Source organism: Rana temporaria, chromosome 3 (assembly GCF_905171775.1).
Source record: "Rana temporaria chromosome 3, aRanTem1.1, whole genome shotgun sequence".
NCBI lineage: Eukaryota > Metazoa > Chordata > Amphibia > Anura > Ranidae > Rana > Rana temporaria.
The window spans coordinates 175,279,513-175,303,477 of NC_053491.1; the positions used below are offsets into that span (position 1 = coordinate 175,279,513).

General features: G+C 42.8%; 1 protein-coding gene across 5 annotated transcripts in view; it reads left to right on the plus strand.

The window, feature by feature from the left end:
- Positions 1-23,965, plus strand: part of CNTN1 (contactin 1) — a 220,097-nt gene that overhangs the window by 155,276 nt on the left and 40,856 nt on the right. For all 5 annotated transcript variants that reach the window (XM_040343861.1, XM_040343865.1, XM_040343864.1 and 2 more), the window contains 5 exons: positions 3,217-3,341; positions 13,278-13,395; positions 13,512-13,662; positions 19,461-19,588; positions 22,400-22,575. In XM_040343861.1, coding sequence (XP_040199795.1) covers positions 3,217-3,341; positions 13,278-13,395; positions 13,512-13,662; positions 19,461-19,588; positions 22,400-22,575 — 698 coding nt within the window. The remainder of the gene's footprint in view (positions 1-3,216; positions 3,342-13,277; positions 13,396-13,511; positions 13,663-19,460; positions 19,589-22,399; positions 22,576-23,965) is intronic.

Sequence of the window (23,965 nt, forward strand, 5' to 3'; positions counted from 1 at the left end):
CAGGTAAACTTTTAAGCTGCAGTTCTAGGTATTAGTGAAGTACTGTATACTATGTGTGTAGAACAGAGGTCTCCAAAATGTTAGTACAGTGGTCACATCACAAGGCCCAGATTTCATGGGCCAAAAAAAAAATCTGTTCTATAAATGAATAAACACACTCCAAGAAAGAACTTTACACCAGAAGCCCTCCTGTCACATCAGGGTCCCCCTTAACACTAGAGCCATTATTTCACATCAGCCACTTCAAAGCCACACCTTCACATCAGAGCCCCCCTTGTACATCACAGCTCCTCTTTTCACATGAGAAGCCCCCATCACATCAGAGTATTCTCCTTCACATGAGAATCTCTCTTTTCACATCAGTATTTCCCCATCACATTTGAGTACCCCCTTCACATTAGAGACATCTTCAGCACAGTGGCAGCATGACTGATGCCTCGTACACACGACCGTTTTCCTCAGCAAAAACCATCAAGAAAAATGCTGGCAGAGCTTTTTTGCAGAGAAAAACGGTTGTGTGTATGTTTTTCGTCGAGAAAACTGTTGTGTATATCTACGAGAAAAAAAGAGAACATACTCTCTTTTCTCTCGTCAGGAGTCTCAATTTTCTCGTCGTGGTTCTCGTCGGGTTGGTTTACTACAAGAAAATGCTTAAAAACCTGCGCATGCTCAGAATAAAGTATGAGACGGGAGCGCACCTTCGGTAAAAGTAGTGTTCTTAATGGAGATAGCACATTCGTCACGCTGTAACAGACTGAAAAGCGCAAATTGTCTCTCACCAATCTTTTACTTAACACGCGGTAACATGAGATTAGCAAAAGCAGCCCCAAGGGTGGCACCAGTGGAATCAAACTTCCCCTTTATAGTGCCGGCGTACGTGTTGTATGTCACCGCGTTTGAGAACAACGAGATTTTGTCTCGACAGTGTGTATGCAAGGAAAGCTTGACAAGAACCTCGTCGAGGAAAACAACATTTATTTTACGTGTGTACGAGGCCTTAGGGTGGATAGTGGAGCAGGTTTGGACAGAGGATGGAACGTGGAGCAAGTCCTCCTCTGAATACTGAAGGAAAACTGAATGCAACCTACCCTAGATCAGTGTCTTGTGTTTCCATAGTCTCCAGCACCAAAGCAACAAATTTGTATCCTGGTCACTCTGCATTATTGGTTGTTATGGTGCTGGCCGGGCCACCTGCACCTTCAAAATTCATGATGCAAATAAGGAAAAATATGCTGGGGACCAGAAAAAAATCCTTAGTGGGCCGGATGTGGCCTGTGGGCCATAGTTTGGAGACCCCTGGTGTAGAGGAATGGTCAATGCATTTTACTGCAATAATTAACAGGAGTACAATTTTATGTTGCCATGGGAAAATCCATTAGTAGAACATTAGCTAACAATAAAATTCTGTTAAGCCTCGTACACACGGCCGAGGAACTCGACGTGCCAAACACATCGAGTTCCTCGGCCAGTTCAGCACTGAAGCCGCCGAGGAGCTCGGCGGGACGAGAGCTCCCATAGAACAACGAGGAAATAGAGAACATGTTCTCTATTTCCTCGCCGAGCTCCTCGTCGGCTTCCTCGGCCGAAAGTGTACACACGGCCGGGTTTCTCGGCAGAATTCAGCGAGAAACTCGGTCGGAAGCTGAATTCTGCCGAGGAAACTGGTCGTGTGTACGGGGCCTCAAAGTAGTATCATGCATTTTTAATCCTTTGCATCTTAGTGCTTCTCATCTCCTGCAGCCTTTTTATTTGCCATCTACATACATGGCATTTCTCAGGGCAGCTTTTCTTGATGGTGCCAACAGTGGACTATGCCTTGTATAAAATATGTTAAAACAGCCATCATTGGACGCCAGTGTGACAGGGTGACACTCAAGAGCACAACTAGAACAGGAAGTTTCATAACAGAATCACCATTCACTTAATGAAAGCTGCATATTTGAAAATGTTAAAAAGGACGTTTGAAATTACATTAACATGTTAAAGGTCATATAAATGTAGCCCCCCCCCCTAACTTTCAGTACGGGTGCTACACTAAAGTTAGTGGGGAATGGGAGGGTTAGTTTTACTCCTATTCACGATTTATGGAAATTTAGACTGTTGCCAATTTCAGAATTTGTCCTGTAGGTCAGTCTGCGCTCCGGGGGTACGTTATCACCCCTGGGCGGCAGTTGGCGCTAGAGGGGTTCTGACAGACCCACCTTCTCCCAGCAGCCAATCAGAGGAGTTCTTCCCTCGGGCATGCTGGGGGAGATATATCTGTGGCAGCCGCTTTTGGCGGGCTGTTCTATGCAGGGCCTGAGTTCCAGGTGCGGTACCCACCTTCAGGGTGCGCGTATCCATGGGCCCTGCCACCGTGGCCTGTTTCGCTGAGGTTGTGCACCATGCGGAGCCTCATCCTAACATTGAGAGGGGCTCCAGCGACTTGCTGGGTCCCAACCTTCTGCAGAAAGGATCCTAAACTGGGAGCTGTGCGATGGGGGATCGGCTCGGGAGAACCTGTCCAGGAGGCCTAGGCGAACCATCGGGGATCCGGTCACCACACCGTATGACAGGTATGCTCAAGCTGTCAGTGGGTGACACTGATTGAACTAACTGGGAGGATTTGCTCAAATTTATCTCACAAATCCCAAATTGTCCAGCCTGTGGCAGAGGCCCTGAATCAGGCCTGTGCCAGAGGTCTGTTTCCTGCCCAGTGATCTGCAAGTGACGCTCCGGCTGCCAAGCCTGAGATAATCGCCTGTCCGGGGGCACTTTACCCACCCTGATTGGGGTGGCGACGAATTGAGTTACATTATTGCTGAGAGCAGGCTTGCTCTCTTTTCATATCCAAGGCCTGATACTAAAGTTCCTCTACGCTCCTCAACCTTTCTCTGTCGTGTGCCATGTTGATGTTGGCCAGGTTGGGCCTTGGAATAAAGCATTGAAAACTGAATTGATGTCTGGACACTTGCTCTTTATTCACACTCACACCCCTAGACCAAGTCAAGAAGGTAACTCAGTAAGCCGATCCCAAACTAATCAGCGGCTCCTTCGGGGGTGAGCGCTACATAAAGTTTTAGTGATTGGGTTTACATTTACTTGGAAGGTGAAACTGAAAATAAAAGAAAAGCAATTTATGTGATGAGTTCATGCTTATACATTTGTATTACATTTGGTAAATCCCTGTATTTGTGAATCATAACTTCAGTTTTAATTTTTTTTTCTTTTTTTCAGCTGCACCAGAGTGGGTGGAACATATAAATGATACAGAAAGGGATATAGGTAGTGACCTGCATTGGCCCTGTATTGCCAAGGGAAAGCCAACTCCCACCATTAGATGGTTGAAAAATGGGGACTCGGTAAGCACATTATTCAGATTTATCTGAAAAACTGATATAATAATTACTACATCATTTTATATATGTGTTAAAAGAGACCAATTATTATATGGCGCAGAGAGCCGTACGTGGTCAAGAAGGAGTGTATTTTTGCAACCAGCAGTTGCAGGTGTTTGTGTGCAGTTGGGGCCAGCAGTCTGTATAAATCAATGGACAAAAAAAGTGTTGCGCTAAAGATAAGCTATATATTAAAAAAAATTAAAATAAATGGAATATTAAACAGTCCAAAATGTCAGTCTCTCTGATGGACCATAATAATCAAATATCAAAACTTGGTGATTCAACTGTAGATAAGAATGGATCCAAATCCCTCCACCAGGTGAGTATGCCACCACCACAATAAATTGGACTCTTACCAGACAGCCTGGACTCTTTATTATGAAGGCCAATGTAATAATCCCAGTAGAAATCACCGTCAGGGGATGTGTGAAGGTACCACGTCAGGAACAGTTCCAAAGTATCCAAAGGACTCTACCCACACAGTGACCATACAGCCAGATCCAAACAAAACATAAACGTTAGATAGTGTAAAACGCTTAGGGATTGAATTTATTAAAAGTATTGCACTTACAAGTATTCAAGTTAAAACCAGCATTGCATAATGTAAGAAAGTCGGCCGCTACACGACATCCAGACATGTAAAGGAATGCTTGATAGCAGGAACAAGCAGCTTAGCCTGACCGGTTTCGTCAACAAAAGGACTTTTTCCGAGGCATGAGCATCATTTCCATTGCCATCGCACTAAATAAGGAACCAACTGGTTCAAGCCTTGCTTTTATCTCTGCAGCCTCAGTGAGGAAAGAGGAGGACAACCATTGCTGTTCCCTTTCCTCGCTCAAGCTGCAAAAATGAAAATGAGGCTTGCTTTCTTATTTAGTGCGATGGCAGGAAATTATGCTCATGCCCCGGAAAAAGTACTTTTGTTGATGAAACCCATGGGCTGAGCTGCTGGTTCCTGCTATTGTGCATTCCTTTACATGTCTGGATGTCTTGTGGCTGCCGCCTTTCTTACATTATGCAATGCTGGTTTTAGCTTGGATACTTGTAAGTGCAATACTAAGAGCTTTTACACTATCTAGTGTTTATGTTTTGTTTGGATTCCGGTTATATGGTCACTGTGTGGGTAGAGTCCTTTGGATAATTTGGAACTGTTCTTAACGTGGTTCCTTCACACATCCCCTGTCGGTGATTTCTACTGGGATTATTACATCAAGCCTGTTTGACCCTTCATAATAAAGGATCCAGGCTCTCTGGTAATGGTACAGTTTATTGTGGTGGTGCTGGTGGCATACTCACCTGGTGGAGGTATTTGGATCCATTCTTATCTACAGTTAAATAACAGCGTTAGATATATGATTATTGTGGTCCATCTGAGAGACTGACATTTTTTACACTCTTTTTTTATATTTTAATATATATATATATATTTTTTTTTGTATCTATCATTTATTTTTAGTGCAACACTTTTTTTGTACTTTGCTATATTGTGAAACTATCTCACATTTGTGGTGCTGCTTTTTGGTTCACACTCAATTTTTTGAACAATTTTTTCACATTATTATTTTTCTTGAATGTATAAAACAATTACTGAAATGCGCACAGCCACCAACTTCTTCTTGTGTTATGACACCATGTGCTTTTTGTGGATTGAAATGGCAAGGAATAGGCCTGTTCAGTTGTTGTTAAACTACTGAATTTGTAACCCCCTCATCTTCATTGTTCAGCAGTCCAAGAACTGGAAGTTCACACAGGAAGTTTGCACAAAACACAGGACAGCTAAATTTTTGACATGATGAACAAGTACATTTTTTTACTTAATAAACCGATTTAAAGGCTAAGTCCACTTAAAAAAATGTAATGCACATATTTTTGCAAGAATCTTTTTTTTTTACATTCATTTTTTTTCACAGAAGTCTGCAAAGTATTGAATCCAGGATTAGTGTATCATGGGTGCAATGCCAAAATCTTCCTCCAGCTCTCTGCCCATACTGAGGTACAGGCTTTAAGGGGAAAGTATTAATGGACTATGAATGCGGTGATTATCGCACTTGTACTCCATTGAGAACCACTAGTGGGCAGCACAGTGGCTAAGTGGTTAGCACTTCTGCCTAGCAGCACTAGGGTCATCAGTTTGAATCCCTACCACAGCCCTACCTGCCTGGAGTTTGCATGTTCTCCCTGTTCCTACGTGGATTTCCTCTGGGTACTCTGGTTAACTCCCACACGCCAAAGACATGCTGTAAGGTTAATTGGCTTCTGTCTAAACCAGGGGTCTCCAAACTTTTTACTTCAAGGGCCACATTGTATATTTTACAGATATTCGCGGGCCGAAAAAAAAAGAAGCCATTTATAAATTACTCCTCAGCTATGGAATAGAGCAGAATTTAAAAAAAAGCTGCCATTAGCAGGGCTGGATGATGCACCTGTATCCTCTGCCCGCACCTAAATGCCAGAGCCTCGTGCACTAGGGCCAAATATTAAGTGTGCACGAGGCCTTACATCAGTGTTCCCCATCAGAGCCCCCTCCACATCTACATCCCCACCAGAGCCATCACCACATCCCCATCAGAGCCATCACTACATCCACATCCCCACCAGAGCCCCCACCACATCCCCACCAGAGCCATTACTACATCCACATCACTACATCCCCATCAGAGCCATCACTACATCCCCATCAGAGCTATCACCACATCCCCACCAGAGCCATTACTACATCCCCATCAGAGCCATCACTACATCCCCATCAGAGCCATCACTACATCCCCATCAGAGCCATCACCACATCCCCATCAGAGCCATCACCACATCCCCATCAGAGCCATCACTACATCCACATCCCCACCAGAGCCATCACCACATCCCCACCAGAGCCATTACTACATCCCCATCAGAGCCATCACTACATCCCCATCAGAGCCATCACCACATCCCCATCAGAGCCATCACTACATCCACATCCCCACCAGAGCCCCCACCACATCCCCACCAGAGCCATTACTACATCCCCATCAGAGCCATCACTACATCCCCATCAGAGCCATCACTACATCCCCATCAGGGCCATCACTACATCCCCATCAGAGCCCCCACCACATCCCCATCACTACATCCCCACCAGAGCCATCACTACATCCACATCCCCATCAGAGCCATCACCACATCCACATCCCCACCAGAGCCCCCACCAGAGCCATTACTACATCCCTATCAGAGCCATCACTACATCCCCATCAGAGCCCCCACCACATCCCCATCAGAGCCACCACTACATCCCCATCAGAGCCATCACTACATCCCCATCAGAGCCATCACTACATCCCCATCAGAGCCCCCACCACATCCCCATCAGAGCCACCACTACATCCCCATCAGATCTCCCACCACACACAGTTTTGTCCCCCCCCCAGCACAGTATTTTCCTCATCACTGTCTGTCTGCAAGTTTCCCCGTATATCAGCGTGTTCTGTGCTGCTTGCCTGCTTCTGAAGAGCTGGCATTAGAGCAGACACGCTGTACTTCCCGGCTCCCGCCCCTTTTACACAGACAAGCTGTTACAGCTAAAATTAACTAACTCTGGTGGAGGAGCTGGGAAGTGCAGCAGGTCTGCGCTGAAATCCCTCAATGCATGTCAGAAGGCAAAGCAAGCCGTCCCTGCAGTGAGTCTGATCACTGAAGCTGCGGGCCGGACAAAACGTCCTAGCGGGCCGGATGTGGCCCGCGGGCCGTAGTTTGGAGACCCCTGGTCTAAACTGTCCCTAAATGTGTATATATGAATGCGAATTACAGACCTTAGATTGTAAGCTCCTTGAGGGGAGGGACTGATGTGAATGTACAATATATATGTGTAAAGGGCTGCATAAATTGCTGGTACCTGTAATAAATAATAAACAAGTTAGCCTGTTGTGGTAACAGATAGGATGGGTAGATTTACAGATTTCTGTAATGCAGCTGTTATGGGAAGGGGCAGAGCTTTTTTTCTTAGAAAATAGGTGCAGGAACTCAACCACGACCCCGTTCAAATTTCACAAACAGTAGAAGGGTCTTAAAGGGGCAAATAAACCAGGATTGCATTACATACAGAGTGCAGAGTTCAGGGGGGTTACACACAGAGTGCAGAGCTGTCACTTGTAAACACAGAAATCAGACTTCTGTGTTTACAAGTGATTGTGGTGAGCAGGCACCAAAGGGTCTGAGCCAGAGGTGGTGGAACCGAGTTCCCCCAAGTTCCCCCTGAAAAAAAGCCCTGGGAAGGGGGGTTCCCATTTACACCATGTTACACCCTAAATACGGGGTAACATGTAACATGGTGAAAAAGATGAAGTTTATCAAAACACTTTTTACCGATATATTTACCAGATAAAGAGTGAACAAATCAAAGATGTTAATTTTTCAAGGTTTATGTACATTTTTGCATTGGTTTATTAAAGACAAATAGGCTGTTAACTTTGCAAGGGAAGTTGCACTATGCAAGGGAATTTCCACTAGAGCTTAGTGAATGAGGTGAAGCTCTGCTGACGTCCATCATGCAATCATGTGCAATCAAAAATATATTTTTTACTTTTTACATGCTTGGGTACTCTCTGCAAAGTGGAATTTCATTGCATTCACTAAGCTCTGGGGTTAATTTCCTTGCAAAGTGCAACTTCCCTCGCAAAGTGCCTATTGAAAAAGAGAAACACACATAGGAGAGATGTTATATTTATATTGCTGTCCAAAGCCCCACTGGGGAAAACCGTGCTTTTTTTAGTGAACAGCCTATTTGTCTTTATCAAATCACCCCATTTAAAGAAAACAATTTAAAGGAAACAAGAGAAGCATAGATTCCAATTCTGGCCTGTCCTAAATATTACTGGTTGCCTAGCTTTCATGCTAACTCTGCTTCAGTACCTGCATCAAGCATGCAACTATAGATCTCTTACAGAACTCTTTATACAGAATTTGTTCTGGTTTTCTTACCTGCATACCTTGTTTTGGATCAGTGATTTACTCAGAAAGAGGTCAGCAATGGCACCCACCATGCATCGCCCACGTCAAGGTTACTTTAAGAATCCATGTTAAATTATATTAGCAGATGAGTCAATTTTTATGTAAAGGTAACTATTAAAAGAACTTCAACACCATGTTGTTATACCTCATATACTGAAAACGAACCTGATGAGCCTTGTGTTCATTATTTTAAACACGTATTCTGAAATTGTGCAGTCAACATTATATTTTTGTAAAATAAATATTTTCTGGGGTAAAACATGCTCTCTTTTTTCTTATCGGGAGTCTGAGGCCCCTGTACACACAACCGAGTTTCTCGGCAGAATTCAGCCAGAAACTCGATGGGAGACGTATTCTGCCGAGAAAACCGGTGGTGTGTACACTTTTCGCCGAGGAAACCGACGAGGATCTCGTCGGGCCAAAAAGAGAACATGTTCTCTATTTCCTCGTTAGTCAATGGGAAAAGTTGGCTCGCCGAGATCCTCGGCGGCTTCACAAGGAACTCGATGAGCAAAACGATGTGTTTTGCCCGTCGAGTTTCTCGGACGTGTGTACGGGGCCTCAGTCTCAATTTCCTTGTCGTGTTTCTCGTCGGGCTGGTTAACGACGAGAAACACGTTCGTGTGTATGCTTAGAAACCCGCGCATGCTCAGAATAAAGTATGAGACGGGAGCGCACCTTCGGTAAAAGTAGCGTTCGTAATGGAGATAGCACATTTGTCACGCTGTAACAGTCTGAAAAGTGCAAATCGTCTCTTACCAAACTTTTACTCTACACGCAGTAACATGAGATAGCAAAAGCAGCCCCAAGGGTGGCGCCAGTGGAATAGAACTTTCCCTTTATAGTGCCGTCGTACGTGTTGTACGTCACCGTGTTTGAGAACAACGAGATTTTGTCTTGACAGTGTGTATGCAAAGAAAGCTTGTCAAGATTCTCAACAAGCCTGACAAGAACTTCGTTGAGGAAAATTATGTTTCTTTTATGACGAGATTCTCGGTCGTGTGTATGAGGCTTTACTGACAATTTTGCGGTCGTGCTCCCAAACAAAATTGATGTGCTTTTTTCCCCACAAATAGAGTTTTCGTTTGGTGGTATTTGATCACCTCTGCGGTTTTTATTTTTTGTGCTATAAACAAAAAAAGAGCGTCAATTTTGAAAAAAAAGCAATATTTTTTACTTTTTGCTATAATACATATCCCCAAAAAATATATATATACAAAAAATGTTTTCCTCAGTTTAGGCCGATATGTATTCTTTTACATATTTTTGGTAAAAAAAATTGCAATAAGCGTGTATTGATTGGTTTGTGCAAAAGTTATAGCGTCTTCAAAATATAGGCATACCCCACTATTAAGTACATAATGGGGTTTATTTACTAAAGCTGGAAAGTGCAAAATCAGGCTCACTTCTGCACAGAAACCAATGAGCTTCTAACCCCAGATTGTTCAATTAACCCCCTTAGCGGTAAACCCGAGTGTGACTCGGGGTGGGTTTCCAATGTTAGGCTCGGGGTGGACGTGCAGAGTGTGCAGCGGCGCGGCTTACCTGCTCGCTGAATCCACAGGCAAGTTACTTACCTTGTCCCTGGATCCAGCGATGCATCCCCGCTATGTGAGCGAGCGGGTCCTCCTCGCTCGATTCACAGTGTCCCCGTGTGCCGCCGATCTCCGTTCCCTGCGACGTTACGACGCACGGGGGCGGAGAACGGCGCCAAATTCAAAAAAGTAAACAAACACATTACATACAGTATACTGTAATCTTATAGATTACAGTACTGTATGTAAAAAATACACACCCCCCTTGTCCCTAGTGGTCTGCCCAGTGCCCTACATGTACTTTTATATAATAAAAACTGTTCTTTCTGCCTGCAAACTGTAGATTGTCCATAGCAACCAAAAAGTGTCCCTTTATGTCAAAAATGGTTTTAGAGCTGCTAGAAAACAGCGATAATAAATTATAATCACTAATCACAGAATTGTGCGATAGCGATTTGTGGGGAAATACGTCATAAAAAAATTAAAGTAATGACAGCGACAATTCTGCAACTGAGCAAATTTCAGTGATTTTGAGTTGATTACATTATTGAATAATTTTTATTATAATTATATTATTATTTGTTATAATTATTTATAATTATTTATTATATTATAATTTATAATTTTGTTTTAAAAAAATGTCATACCCGGTATGCCTACAAGACTCTTGTTTGGTCAGATTTAAGTGAGTTATTCCTAAAAATTACAGGCCTACAGTATAAAACGCCAAATTTCCTTGCAAAATAATTGTACCGCTTTTGGTACGTAATTCCAGACAGAATCATACCGCCAGGGAGGTTAAAGGGTCACTAAAGGAATTTTTTTTTTTTAGCTAAATAGCTTCCTTTACCTTACTGCAGTACTGGTTTCATGTCCTTATTGTTCGTTTTTGCTTTGAAGTAGCTGTAATTCTGCTGTGATCTCCACACTTCCTGGTTGCCTGTTTCCTTATAACCATCATACTGGGAGCTTTCTCACGGTGGTCTAAGCTGTCATTACTGTGTGTCTAAAACTCCTCAGAACCAATCAGATTCATTTTAAAAACAAAACACTGCCCTGGATTTGTTGTTTTTGTTCTGTGAGTCTTCCCGACTCACCTCTCACCCGGAACTTCATGTATGTACCTTTAAAACCGAACGTGAAACTAGAGGCACATTATATGATAGATTAAATTCAATTTTTAATCATTTTTAAAAGGAATCAGTTAACTTTTATGTCTCTATACCCTGTAAACAGTCATTTCAGCAAAACAAATAATTTCCTTTAGTGACCCTTTAAGCCTGGTAATAAAACCTGGAAGCGCATTGGTTTCTATGCAGAAGTGAGCCTGATTTTGCATTTTCCAGCGATAGTAAATAAACCCCATTGTGTACTTAAAAATGGGGTATGCCTGTAGTTGATAGTTTTATGGCATTTTTATTAAAGCGGAGTTCCGGCCACAATTTCACTTTTTATATATAAATACCCCTGTAATACACAAACTTAATGTATTCTAGTAAAGTTAGGGCCAAATCCTCAAAAGAGATACGACGGAGTAACTGCTGTTACTCCGTCGTATCCCTGGTCCTAACTATGGAACTGATCCACAGAATCAGTTTTCCATAGTTAGGGAGAAGATCCGGCATGTGTAATTGAATGACGAAATGCCGCCTCGGGTATGCAAATTAGCACTTACGGAGATCCACAAAGCTTTTCTGCTTCGTTTTTTCTTCCGTAAGTATTAAGTTGCATACGCAAAATTAGGGCTGCTTTTACATGGTGTAAAGTTAGTACACCATGTAAAAGCAGACCCTTCTGTCTAGCGACGCGGTTTTTTTTCGAATTTGATTTTTTTTTTCGCGACGTATTTTTTTTTCCCGACGCAACTTTATTGACCCGTCGCAATCCACAAAGCCCGGCGTAATGTAATTTCGCGCTATGCACGTCGGGAAAATGACGTCACGAGCATGCGCAGTACGGCCGGCGCGGGAGCGCGCCTCATTTAAATGGGAATCGCCCCCATGAAATGAGGAACGCCTTGCGCCGGCGGAATTTAAGTTACACGGCCAGAAATTTCTAGGTAAGTGCTTTGTGGATCGGGCACTTAGGTAGAAATTTTAAGGCAGTGTAACTTAAATTAGAATTTTGCCGTTACGCCGGGTCTTTGTGGATTTGGCCCTTAGTCTGTAAACTAAGGTCCGTTTTGTTAGGTTGTTACAGCATTTAGACAATTTATAAAATAGAAATTGACTGGGGCCATCTTAAGTGTGGGCATCATGAAGCCAGACTGTATGACTTCCTGGATTTTAGCCTTGCAGATCTCGCACATGCTCAGTGCTGCACAAGCAGTGTAATAGGTTTCAGATCAGGTTTCAGCACCTGTACTGTCCAAGTCACATGATTCTTCGAGACTGGGGAGTGCACAGTCTCCTGGAAAGTTACACCCACTACATTCCCAGGAGTCTGTGCGGTGTAGGTTAGGAAGCTTAAGCACCTAGGTGCAGGAAGTGGGAAGATTAACTATTCTGCCTAGCAACAACACTTTGAAGGCATCTAAAAAAAAAAAAAAATTTCTTAAAGGACTAATGACATTTTTTTAAAACTACTGATGTAATGTTATATTTATGGGTGGAACTCCACTTTAATTTTTTTTTTTTACTAGTAATGGTGGCGATCAGCGATTTTTATTGCGACTGCGACAATATGGCTGACACATCGGACACGTTTGATGCCATTTTGGGACCATTGTCATTTGATCAGTCATTGATCAGTGCTATAAAAATGCATTGATTACTGTGTAAATGTCACGGTCAGGGAAGGGATTAACCAGTAGAGGGCGCTGAAGGGGTTAAGTGTGTCCTAGGGATGTGTTCTAACTGTAGGGGGGGTGGGCTACGTGTGACACGACACTGATCAGCGCTCCCGATCACAGGGAGCTGTGATCAGTGTTCTATCACTTGGCAGAACGAGGAAATGCTTGTTTACATAGGCATCTCCCCGTTCTTCCTCTCCGTGAGACAATCGCGGGGCTCCCGGCGGACATTGAGTCCACGGGACCCGCGGTCACACTCCCGGAGCTCGCATGGGCGAAATACAGTCACCAGATCTCAATCCAAATAGAGCACCTTTGAGATGTGGTGAAATGGGAAATTTGCATCATGGAGTGATGCTATCATTTCAATATGAACAAACATCTCTGAGGAATGTTTTCAACACCTTGTTGAATCTATGCCATGAAGAATTAAGGCAGTTCTGAAGGTAAAATGGGGTGCAACTACTAGCAAGGTGTAACCAATAAAGTGACCACTGAGTGAACTGCTGTGACCATTTGCCTAAAGTCATGTTATACTAGAAATAAGAATATTTTAATCATGGCTCACCTTTTGTTTTTCAGTATGGTAAAGGTGAACTGAAAATCCGAGGTTTAACCATGTTCCATGCTGGAATGTACCAGTGTATAGCAGAAAATCACTATGGAGTCATCCAAGCAAATGCTGAACTGAAGATCCTTGGTTAGTGACACTAATTTTGCTTTAACAAAAGTCTGAACTTGTTCATAGTCCAGTTTGCAAAGGTAATTAGGGGCACTTTTCACTAACTGTCATTGGTTTGTTTGTCTCCTTTTTAGCTTTAGCACCAACATTTGAATATAATCCTATGAGAAAGAAGATTTTAGCTGCAAAAGGCGGCCGTGTCATTATAGAATGCAAACCAAAGGCTGCACCAAAACCCAAATTCTCATGGAGTAAAGGAACAGAACTGCTCATAAACAATAGCAGGTTTGTGCTGAAAAACTTCTCACTGCATTAAATTTCTCTTTTTTTTTTTTTTTTTTTGCTGAAAAGCTTTTGAAAGCTCATTGGCAGGAGATTGTCTGTTGACAAACTGTATTTCCTTAAAGCGGATGTTCCACCCCAAAAAAATATTAAAAGCCAGCAGCTACAAATACTGCAGCTACTGACTTTTAATATAAGGACACTTACCTGTCCTGGAGTCCAGCGCCGTCCGCAGCAGAGCACGAGCGATCGCTTGTCACCCTGCTGCTCCCCTGCGGCTTCACTGCCCGGTTCCCTACGGCGCATGCGCGAGTCGCGCCGCACCTGCCGATTGGCTCCCGCTGTGTGCTGGGAGCCGAGTGTTCCCAGCACACAACGGGGGGGGGGGGGGGCGACGGGATGTGACGCAATGCCCGTCTTTTGCCCGTGAATGCCGGGCCGGAAGTGGGTGCAAATACCTGTCTTTAGACAGGTATCTGCACCCCCCTCCCCCCTGAAAGGTGTCAAATGTGACACCGGAGGGGGGGGGGTTCCGATCAGCGGGACTTCACTTTAGGGTGGAGAACCGCTTTAAATCTGATCGTTAGTATGCTCCTTTTGACAATTGTTGTCCAACAAACTTTTGGCCAACAAATGTTGGATGACAAGCTAGTAAATTTTTCGGCGGACAAAAGTCTGACGTCAGATTTACGTATGGTCAGTACACAAATCCATCACACAAAAGTCGAAAGTACAAAGACGCATGCTCGGAATCAATGCTCACCAAATACGAAATTAGCAGAAGCGGCCTAAAGGGTGGCGCTCAAGAGCTGAAATTTCTCGTAGTACGTCACTATGTTAGTGTTTGTGGCACAACAATTGTGTAACGTTAGTATGCAAGACAAGATCCTGGCACACGCCCTTTTGACAAAAATCAGACACTCGGTTGGCCAACAATCGTATCGTGTGCACAAGGCTTTAATGTTAACAGATGAGGCTGCATACATCCCTGGATATTCTGGATGGCTGTATCTTGGGAGTTGGACAGAATGTCATCCAGAAGACATTAGAGATGGTTGTACAATGGCCAAAGCAATATATGATTAGAATTGTTATTTTACCTTCCAGGTAAAAACTAATATGTGCTTTTTACCACATATTTAGACCTCTAATTGGCAGGATAGGCTAAATATCCTGTAAAGATGCTGACACTGTACAGTAATGTACCTGAGACAGTCTTTGTACTCCCATTTGTAGAATGACCTGTTACTGGAGCAGTGACAAAAGCCTTTTTTCTTTTGCAGCTTGTATTTCTTAAAGCATTTGACAAGTCATTTTTAATTTTTTTCAATTACATTAATAAACATGTTGTACTTATAACAGGGCCACCCAAAGATGGCCCCCGAGCCTCCTTTTCTGGGGCCCCCCAATGATGCTCTTCTTCTCTGACATGCGGGCTTGAGCGGAAGTCGAGCTGTGTGCATCTGTTGACAGGCACAGCATGGCTTAGCCCCTGCCCCCTGCTCACAGGATTTAACTTACAGCAGCAGGAGCAAATGGTTTCTTAAAGACATGGATGAGTGAGTTTGGGGTGGAGGAACTTGACTGTCCTGACATCAACCCGAACAACTTTGGGACGAATTAAAGTGGAGACTGCAAGCCAGGCCTTTTCGTTCACATTAGTGCCTGACCTCACAAATGCACTTCTGGAAGATTGGTCAAACATTCCCATAGACACACTCCTAAACCTTGTGGACAGCCTTCCCAGAAGAGTTGAAGCTGTTATAGCTGCAAAGGGTGGAGCAACTCAATATTGAACTCTACGGACTAAGTCTGGAATGCCATTAAAGTAAAGGCAGGCATCCCAATACTTTGGTAATATAGTGTATGTTGGGTTGGTAGACCTCAGTGGAGATGCCCCAGATTCAGACCTTAATCAGTGACCCTGTCAGTGACAGCTGCTGGGTATTATACAGATTCCTGTCCCCTGTTCAGACCTGCAGTTTCAATGCCTGGCCAAGGGAAGTCTTCCAGCACCAATTTAGTCTGTTCGGCCTCGTACACACGACCGTTTTCCTCTGCAAAAAGAAAAATGCTGGCAGAGCATTTTTGCCGAGAAAAACGGTCGTGTGTATGTTTTTTGTCGAGAAAACTGTTGTGGATCTCGACGAGAAAAAAAGAGAACAAGCTCTCTTTTTTCTCGTCGGGAGTCTCAATTTCCTCGTCATGTTTCTCGACGGGCTGGTTTACGACGAGAAACACATTTGTGTGTATGCTTAGAAACCCACGCATGCTCAGAATAAAGTATAAGACGGGAGCGCACCTTTGGTAAAAGTAGCGTTTGTAATGGAGATAGCACGTTCGTCAAGCTGTAACAGACTGAAAAGCGCAAATCGTTTCTCACCAAACTTTTACTAACACGCGGTAACATGAGATTAGCAAAAGCAGCCCAAAGGGTGGCGCCAGTGGAATTAAACTTCCTCTTTATAGTGCCGTCGTACGTGTTGTACGTCACCGCGTTTGAGAACGACGAGATTTTGTCTTGACAGTGTGTATGCAAAGAAAAGCTTGACAAGATTCTCGACAAGCCTGACAAGAACCTCGGTCGTGTGTACGAGGCCTAAGTTACGCGATCATGATCAAATGTGGGGAGCCACTGGGGAAGTTGATCCTGGAAGACTTACCTCTGCCAAGTGCTATGATTGCAGGTCTAGTTTTATAATGTCCTTAGATTTTGTTCCAGATCTCTATAGAGTGGAATAGAAGCCCTAATAGAAGCTCAGAATACATTTTTTTACTGTCTTTTTACAAAGAAGCAAATCTGATAAATCTGATACTGTACCAACACAGTCTCACTGACCTCCTCCTCCTTCTAGCCAGCCCTGTTGCCTCCTTTCTTCTCTATCGACAATTCAGGCCACGACCGAGTTTCTCGGCAAAAAACAGCAAGAAACTTGCTGTTTTTTTTTTTTTTGCCGAGGAAATCGGTCGTGTGCACACTTTTCGACGAGGAAACTGTCGAGGATCTCGTCGAGCCAAAAAGAGAGCATGTCTTATTTTTCCTCGACGGGAATGGGGAAATTTGACTCGCCGAGATCCTCGACAGCCTAACAAGAAACTCGACGAGCAAAACGATGTGTTTCGCCCGTCGAGTTTCTCGGTCGTGTGTACGAGGCTTGAGTCTTAAAGGCTCCCACACACTCCAATCTCACATATTTTTGACGGACTTCTTTGTTAATACACTTTAATAGTGGTGACACTATAGTGAGATTTTGTTTATTGAAAGTTTCACCAATATTGTTTTTTATGTGATGGTTGAAGATAAAATCAACATCTTGCACTCATCCATTTTGGCTCATTTGGTACATCATTGTTGTGTTCTTTGCACAAGATAGTAGGATGAGCTGCAAATGTGGTTTTATTATAGATTTATAGGTTTATTTAGGAATCTGATTTTTTTTAACTTATTGAAAAAAAAAGATGTTGTGTTTAAAAATTCAATCACATTAGGAAGAAAATAACAAAGAATGAAATATAACATGAACAGGAACATTGGCTTGTTAGTAAAATGTTGGACCCTGCCATAAACTGAACGATTGTATGACCTTGATTGTAATTTGTGTAGTGTGAAAAAATATCAGGTTGCCTTTGATGCAGTTGAAGGTCGTTGAGCAGGGAATTCATGGCTCATTGAATGCTCTGCTGCCCAACCACATAGGTAGTGATGAATGATCTCTGCAATATCTGGGATTGGTTTACTAAAACTGGAGAGCGCAAAATCTGGTGCTGCTCTGCATAGAAACCAATCAGCTTCCAGGTTTTTTGTCAAAGCTTAATTGAACAAGCTAAAGTTAGAAGCTGATTGGTGGCAATGCACAGCTGCACCTGATTTTACACCCCAGTTTTAGTAAATCAATCCCACTGTGTAAAATTATAAAGGTGAAATTGTAAAAAAGCACTGGCTTGATGTTGTCATCTGCCTGTCTTGTTTCATCATGATACATATGATTGACTTTGCTGCCATCTAGTGTTCCTAAATGATAACAAAATATGTGTGCATGTTAAATTTCGAAAAAAATAAAACCACTTAGTAGTACATTTATAAAGCAGTAAATGAGACATTCATCTACATTTACTACAGTTGTATTTCTGTGATGCATGTGTTTTAAATTGCAGTGAATGTTACTATTATTGCTTCATAAATATGCCTCCTAAAGTGTATTTAAACCCAAGAACAAAAAATGTATTATTTGCAGCTCATCAATCTGTATATGTGGTGGCTGCTTTTGTTTTCCTATTTTTCAGGCTGGGAACATTTTTAGCAAGTACAGGGTTTATTGGTTGATCTTGACAGAAATACAGTGCTCTTGTCACTTAAAGTTGTAGTAAACTCTGTACTACCACTTTAACTTACTGGTAAGCCTATAATAAGGCTTACCTGTAGGTATAAAGAATATCTCCTAAACCTTACAGGTTTAGGAGATATTCCCCCCGCAATGCGCCGCTGACTGCAGCGGCGCATGTGCAGCGGGGATCCTCGGCTAAAGGGCCGGCAGCCGCCGGACCTTGCCGGAGAGAAGTCTCCCGCGCACATGCACTGGAGTGACGACATCGCCGCTCCAGCCAATCACTGCGCTGAAGCGGCGATACCCGGAAGACACGCCGAGGAAAGATGACATCTCCCTCGGCGTGGACCAGGTAAGTTCCTCTCACCTCGTTTCAAGGTAAGTATTTCATAATCAGCTAGTATGCGGTGCATACTAGCTGATTATGGCTTTTGCTTTTCAGGTTTTAAAAAATTAAATAAATGACAGCAGTTATACAACCGCTTTAATGTGAGCTGACCTCTGGCATAAAGCATTGTCATCTTTATTTTTTATATAAACAACTAATCCCATCATTCCCCATGTACTGTAAATAAACAAAGGCAGCCCTAAAGTCCAGTCTGTGTGACAACCATGTCTCTCTTCTTAGGTACCATGGAGGAGTAAGCCCAGGTTCACACTGAGCTGCGGGAATGAAGCCGCTCAGCTGAACTCGTACGATTTCACTCCTGCATGTCAGTGCCGATTTCAGCCGCGATTTCAGAGACATCTGTGTGGGTTTCTACACAGATGTCAATGTAAATCGCAGCCCGAAATCACAAAAAGTAGTACAGAAACTACTTTTTTAAATCGCTGCAAGCGCTGCAGATGCGGCGTCGCACCGACTAGGACGGTGCCATTGCTACCGATTTGACATGCGATTTGACATGTCAAATCGCATGTCAAATTTTACCGATATGAACCAGGACTTAGTGTGGGCACCCTGGGATGTGCCGTTTTCAGGATTACCAGGTGAAAATAATGGGAATAAAAGCATGAAAAAATAAAACAAATGCAGCCAGCTAATTGGACTGTAAAGCTGCAATATATTACATTTTTGGGTTTAGATATGCTTTAAAGGGTTTTTGTCACCATAGTCTGAGTCTTCTCAGGTCTTTTGCTTTCTAATGGCCTCTTTAAGTCAGACTCAGCTCACAATTTAAAATGTTATAAAAGCAGCACACCACTAATCCCTAATCTTTACATTACTTCTGCTTTTCTCTCCTTCCAGTTTATCTCCAGTAATTCATGACCCCAGCCTTGCCCTTTATGACTGTCCCATAGTCAATGCCAGAAATTGATATTTTTTTGTCGTATATTTGCCTTGCCTAACCACTTCCTGTATCATTCATTGTTACTTTGGATTGCCGTCTTACACCGCTCCTATAATGCACTTATAATTCCACTATAGAGGTGTGCTTTTTATTTAGCATGACTTGTTACCGCATTGTTTATTAGGATATCAATCTGGGATGATGGCAGCCTGGAAATCATTAATATAACAGTTCTTGATGAGGGAAGCTATACTTGTTTTGCGGAGAATGATAGAGGAAAAGCTAATAATACCGGAATGCTTTCTGTTACAGGTAATACACTTTATTGTTATTATTTATTACTTTCACTACTATTGTTGCTTCTACCACTACTACTGCTTTTTATTTATTTAACACTAACATATTTTCAATACCAACAATTTTCTGCAGACATACATTGTGGATGAAGTTAGGTTTGCTCCTTATAAGTGCTGGATGTATGAATTCATGATATGTTAGCAGGGATAAGGTAATTAAAGCAATGCCCCATGGTGCCATCAGTGTTCCCCCGGGGTTCCATGAGTATGGGATCCATTTTGCCCTGGATAAACGTCATGTCTGGAACAGACTCCCTCCAGAGGTGGTTCTGGCCAGCTCAGTAGATTGCTTTAAGAAAGGCCTGGATACTTTCCTAAATGTACAGAATATAACTGAGTACTAAGATTTGTAGGTAAAGTTGATCCAGGGAAAATCCGATTGCCTCTCGGGGGATCAGGAAGGAATTTTTTTCCCCTGCTGTAGCAAATTGGATCTCATGCTCTGCTGGGGTTTTTTGCCTTCCTCTGGATCAACTGTGGGTACGGAGTTGGGTGTATGGGGTTGTATTGTGTTTTTTATTTTGTTTGTTTATTTTTTTTGTGGTTGAACTGGATGGATTTGTGTCTTTTTTCAACCTAACTATGTAACTATGTAACTATGTTGTGGGTGGGCTGGCCCCCCAACCGCACCATGGCTCTACGATTATGACACACAGCTGGATCTCCTGTACCATAAGGCTTCATTTCCACTGGCGTTTTTACAGCCACTTTTCTGAGCGTTTTTTACAGCTTAAAAACGCCTGTCCATGTTATTCTATGGCATCATGCCCACATAGGCGTTTTTGAGCTGCAAAAGGCATAGGCGTTTTTGAGCTGTAAAAAAATCGCGGGACCAGGGCATTCTGTGGCTCCAGCAATAGAGCTGTAAAAACGCCAGACATTAAACGCTCAAAAAAGCGCAAAAACGCTGTTTACAAAATAAACATGGACAGGCGTTTTTAAGCTGTAAAAAAGGCTAACAAAAGTGGCTGTAAAAACGCCAGTGGAAATGAAGCCTAACCGTGCACGAGTCAAATGCAAGGCATGTGGCATACATGGCTAGGGCTGTTGTCAGGAGAAGATGGAAGACTGCCTCCTCCAGACCTTCTCCACCTCCCGCCTTCTGCTACACTACTGGAGCAAAAAAGGCAAGGCTCTGATGTGAGAGGTGACTGTGTGATTGGCGGGCTCTGTGATACGTATAAATGATAAACAGAAGAGAAGCAGGAAACAATATTAACTGGTCAGAGTCTTGGCCTTAAACCAATCTTGTTTGCTGTGGCCAGCAGCTTGACATTTGCTCCAGTTTTGTGTGCTCCTGTTTCATAACGTCTTGGAAGTTAGAAGTGACAGCTGACAATGCTGAAATGTATAATGCTGCCCAAGAGATTCAATGCTGTTAATTTTTACACCCTCATTTTTAGTGATCCCTCATTCAGCACATAATTTATACATTTCAGGAGTATATACTGTGAAGCCCTGTACACACGGACCAGAATCTCGTCAGGAAAAAAACCCTTGTTTTTCCTGACGAGATTCTTGCCAATAATCTCTTGCCGCCCAAGTATACAGACTCTCCTTTCAAAAGAACCGTGGATCTCTTGAAAGGCAAGAACGCGGTGACGTCATTGCGTATGACGAGCATGTGCCCCTCACATTCAATGCCATCGCTGCTATCTTGCTGCACCCTACCTATGCCTAGGCAGCTACTGTGCATTTCGAGCATGTGCGGGTTTCCACGGCGACGGGTAAGTATGCACACTCTTGGGTTTCTCAGCAGGAAAACTGCCGAAAATTTTTACAACGAGAAAAATAGAGAACATGTTCTCTATTTCTCTCGTCTAGATTCTGGGCAGTTTTCTTATCGAGAAACCTGAAAGCCTCGTACACACGCACGGTATACCCGGCAAGGAAACTCTGCCAGCAGTTTTCTTACTGGTTCTTGCCGAGTAAACCAAGCTTGTGTACGAGGCTTGAGGTGTGAAAAGCTCTTCCCGACTTCCATTCTACCAAATGGTGTTTTCTTTGTCGGTTAGAAAAGCCTCAATCTGCCAACACATTTAGGTTCCAGCGGTTGTATGGTTATTTTTTCCTGTTCTGCCCTGTTATTGTAGTGCACCTCATAGATAACACAGACCTATATCATGCTTAGCTCTCTGTATTCCTGGGCACATGAAGCAGACTGTTATCATTTAATTTTAACATTTGTTTTTCTCCAATCAGAAGCAAGCTGTTTTAGTTTGTTATTTGTGGACATGCTGTTGCAGTAGACGTTGCAGTAAACGTTATCGATCTTGTCCTTTTAGGAGGTGAACTACAATTTTATGGCACTCATAATCAGGACTGTATATACTGACAGAGGTGCTCTGATCCTAACTAAAAAGAGGAAGAAGTAATTTGGGGAAAGAGAGGGAGAGCTTTGCAACCCTCACTGTGCACACACTATGAAAAAGTTCAGAAAAGGCCATTACTGCCCCAACATACTAAAGAGCAGGGAAGACAAAACATTTTAGGAGGGTGAGATAGTAAACTAATATAGAGTTGAATCTAAAGATGTTGATGTTTTTTTTCTCCTGTTTTTGTGTTTTGGGTTCGGCACTAAGGCCTAGAGATTTTTAGCCATGCTTCTGTGCCTTTTGTTGATTTTATATTCATATTTATTGTTTAAACTGTTATTTACTCAGATATGGATTTTATGATAACTGTTTGACTGAATAACCATCATTTTTGTATTGTATTATGACTAAAGGGTTTTGATGACTCTGTTTGTATTTTTATATCCTCTCAGCTGCCACAAAGATCACTCTTGCACCATATAATGCTGATGTGACTGTTGGGGAGAATGCATCCATGCAGTGCCATGCATCTCATGATTCTGCTCTGGACCTCACTTTTATCTGGTCTCTAAATGGCTTTGTGATCGAATTTGATGATGACAGCAACCACTACGAAAGACATGTTAGGGTATGTTGACTAATTGTATCATTCAGTAATAGTTTGGGGTAAATAGGACCCAACAATATGTTACAAGGGCCAAAATTATGATCACGATAGTATTATATGTTATAAAAAAAACTGAATTTTACACTATGTATGCACAAACCTTCCTCCATTATTTTTAATTATAGGAAGGCAGTCAAATCTAGGTTTGTGTATATATAATTTAAGCCAAATATATTGTATAGACTCAAGCTTGAGGACCACCATAGGATCTTGTGCTATAGTTAATGGCCAAATGTGTTACTGGTAGTAAGTGTTTGTCTTCCCAATAAATCCCAGAATTGCCCACTGTAGGAAATACACTCAGACAAGAAGATGATTTGTGTTAACGCTAAATGACAGGGATGCAGTGGTGCATACTGACATCCAGCACCAGTTTATATGTTACCACTGATAAGTACCTGAAGCTACATGACAGATTTGAAAATTGTCACCCACTCAAGACACTGCAAGACTGTTGATGACTGGTATCTATATGCCATTGCATTTTATGTCTTCATCAGTGGCGGCCCATAATGCAGGGTACAGGGGCGCTGCCCACCCATTCATGCATCCGGCCCCCTTATCTACATTCCAGAGGCTCTAATAGAGCACTGCGCCCTGAGCACTACCACTTGTGTGACAATAGTGAATAAATATTCGCCATTGTTACACTGATTCTCCTCCTGGTCAATCAGGAAGCAGGTCATGAGATTGGCCAAAAGGAGAGGTGATCAGATTGGCCGCCTAGGAGGAGGAGGGAGGAGATGCACAGAGGAGATAAATTAAGAGACACACGGCATGATGCAGGGGAGGAGGAGATACAGGGGAAGCCACCACCCGCCTCCAGGAGCCGCCGCAAACTAGAAGGGGTAAGTGCAGGGCCGGTGACCCGACTGACCATGGTGGCGGGAGGGTCTTCATTCCTATTATAAACAATTCTCAAGGCAAGCATACATATCCAAAGTAACAAATTCCAAAGTGACGAATCACAAAAAAATATATTTTTCTGAAAAGTCAGTTTTAACATTGCAATACCAAAGGGCTCTTGCAACAATTGTATCCAGGTTGGATTTGCTGCTGACTGTCCAACGCGATTACAAAAATAAATACACCAGCTAATGGTATCTTAGTTGTATCTCTGAGTGTCATGCTATTCTTGTTTTTTTTTTAAGAACACGGTAGGGATGATTTACTAAAACTGGAAAGTGCAAAATCTGGTGCAGCTGTGCATGGTAGACAAATAGCTTCTAATTTCAGCTTGTTCAATTAAGCTTTGAAAAAAAAAAAAAAAACCTGGAAGCTGTTTGGTTTCTATTCACAGCTCTCCAGTTTTAGCAAATCAACCCCTGTGTTTAGGACCAACGTATTTTCT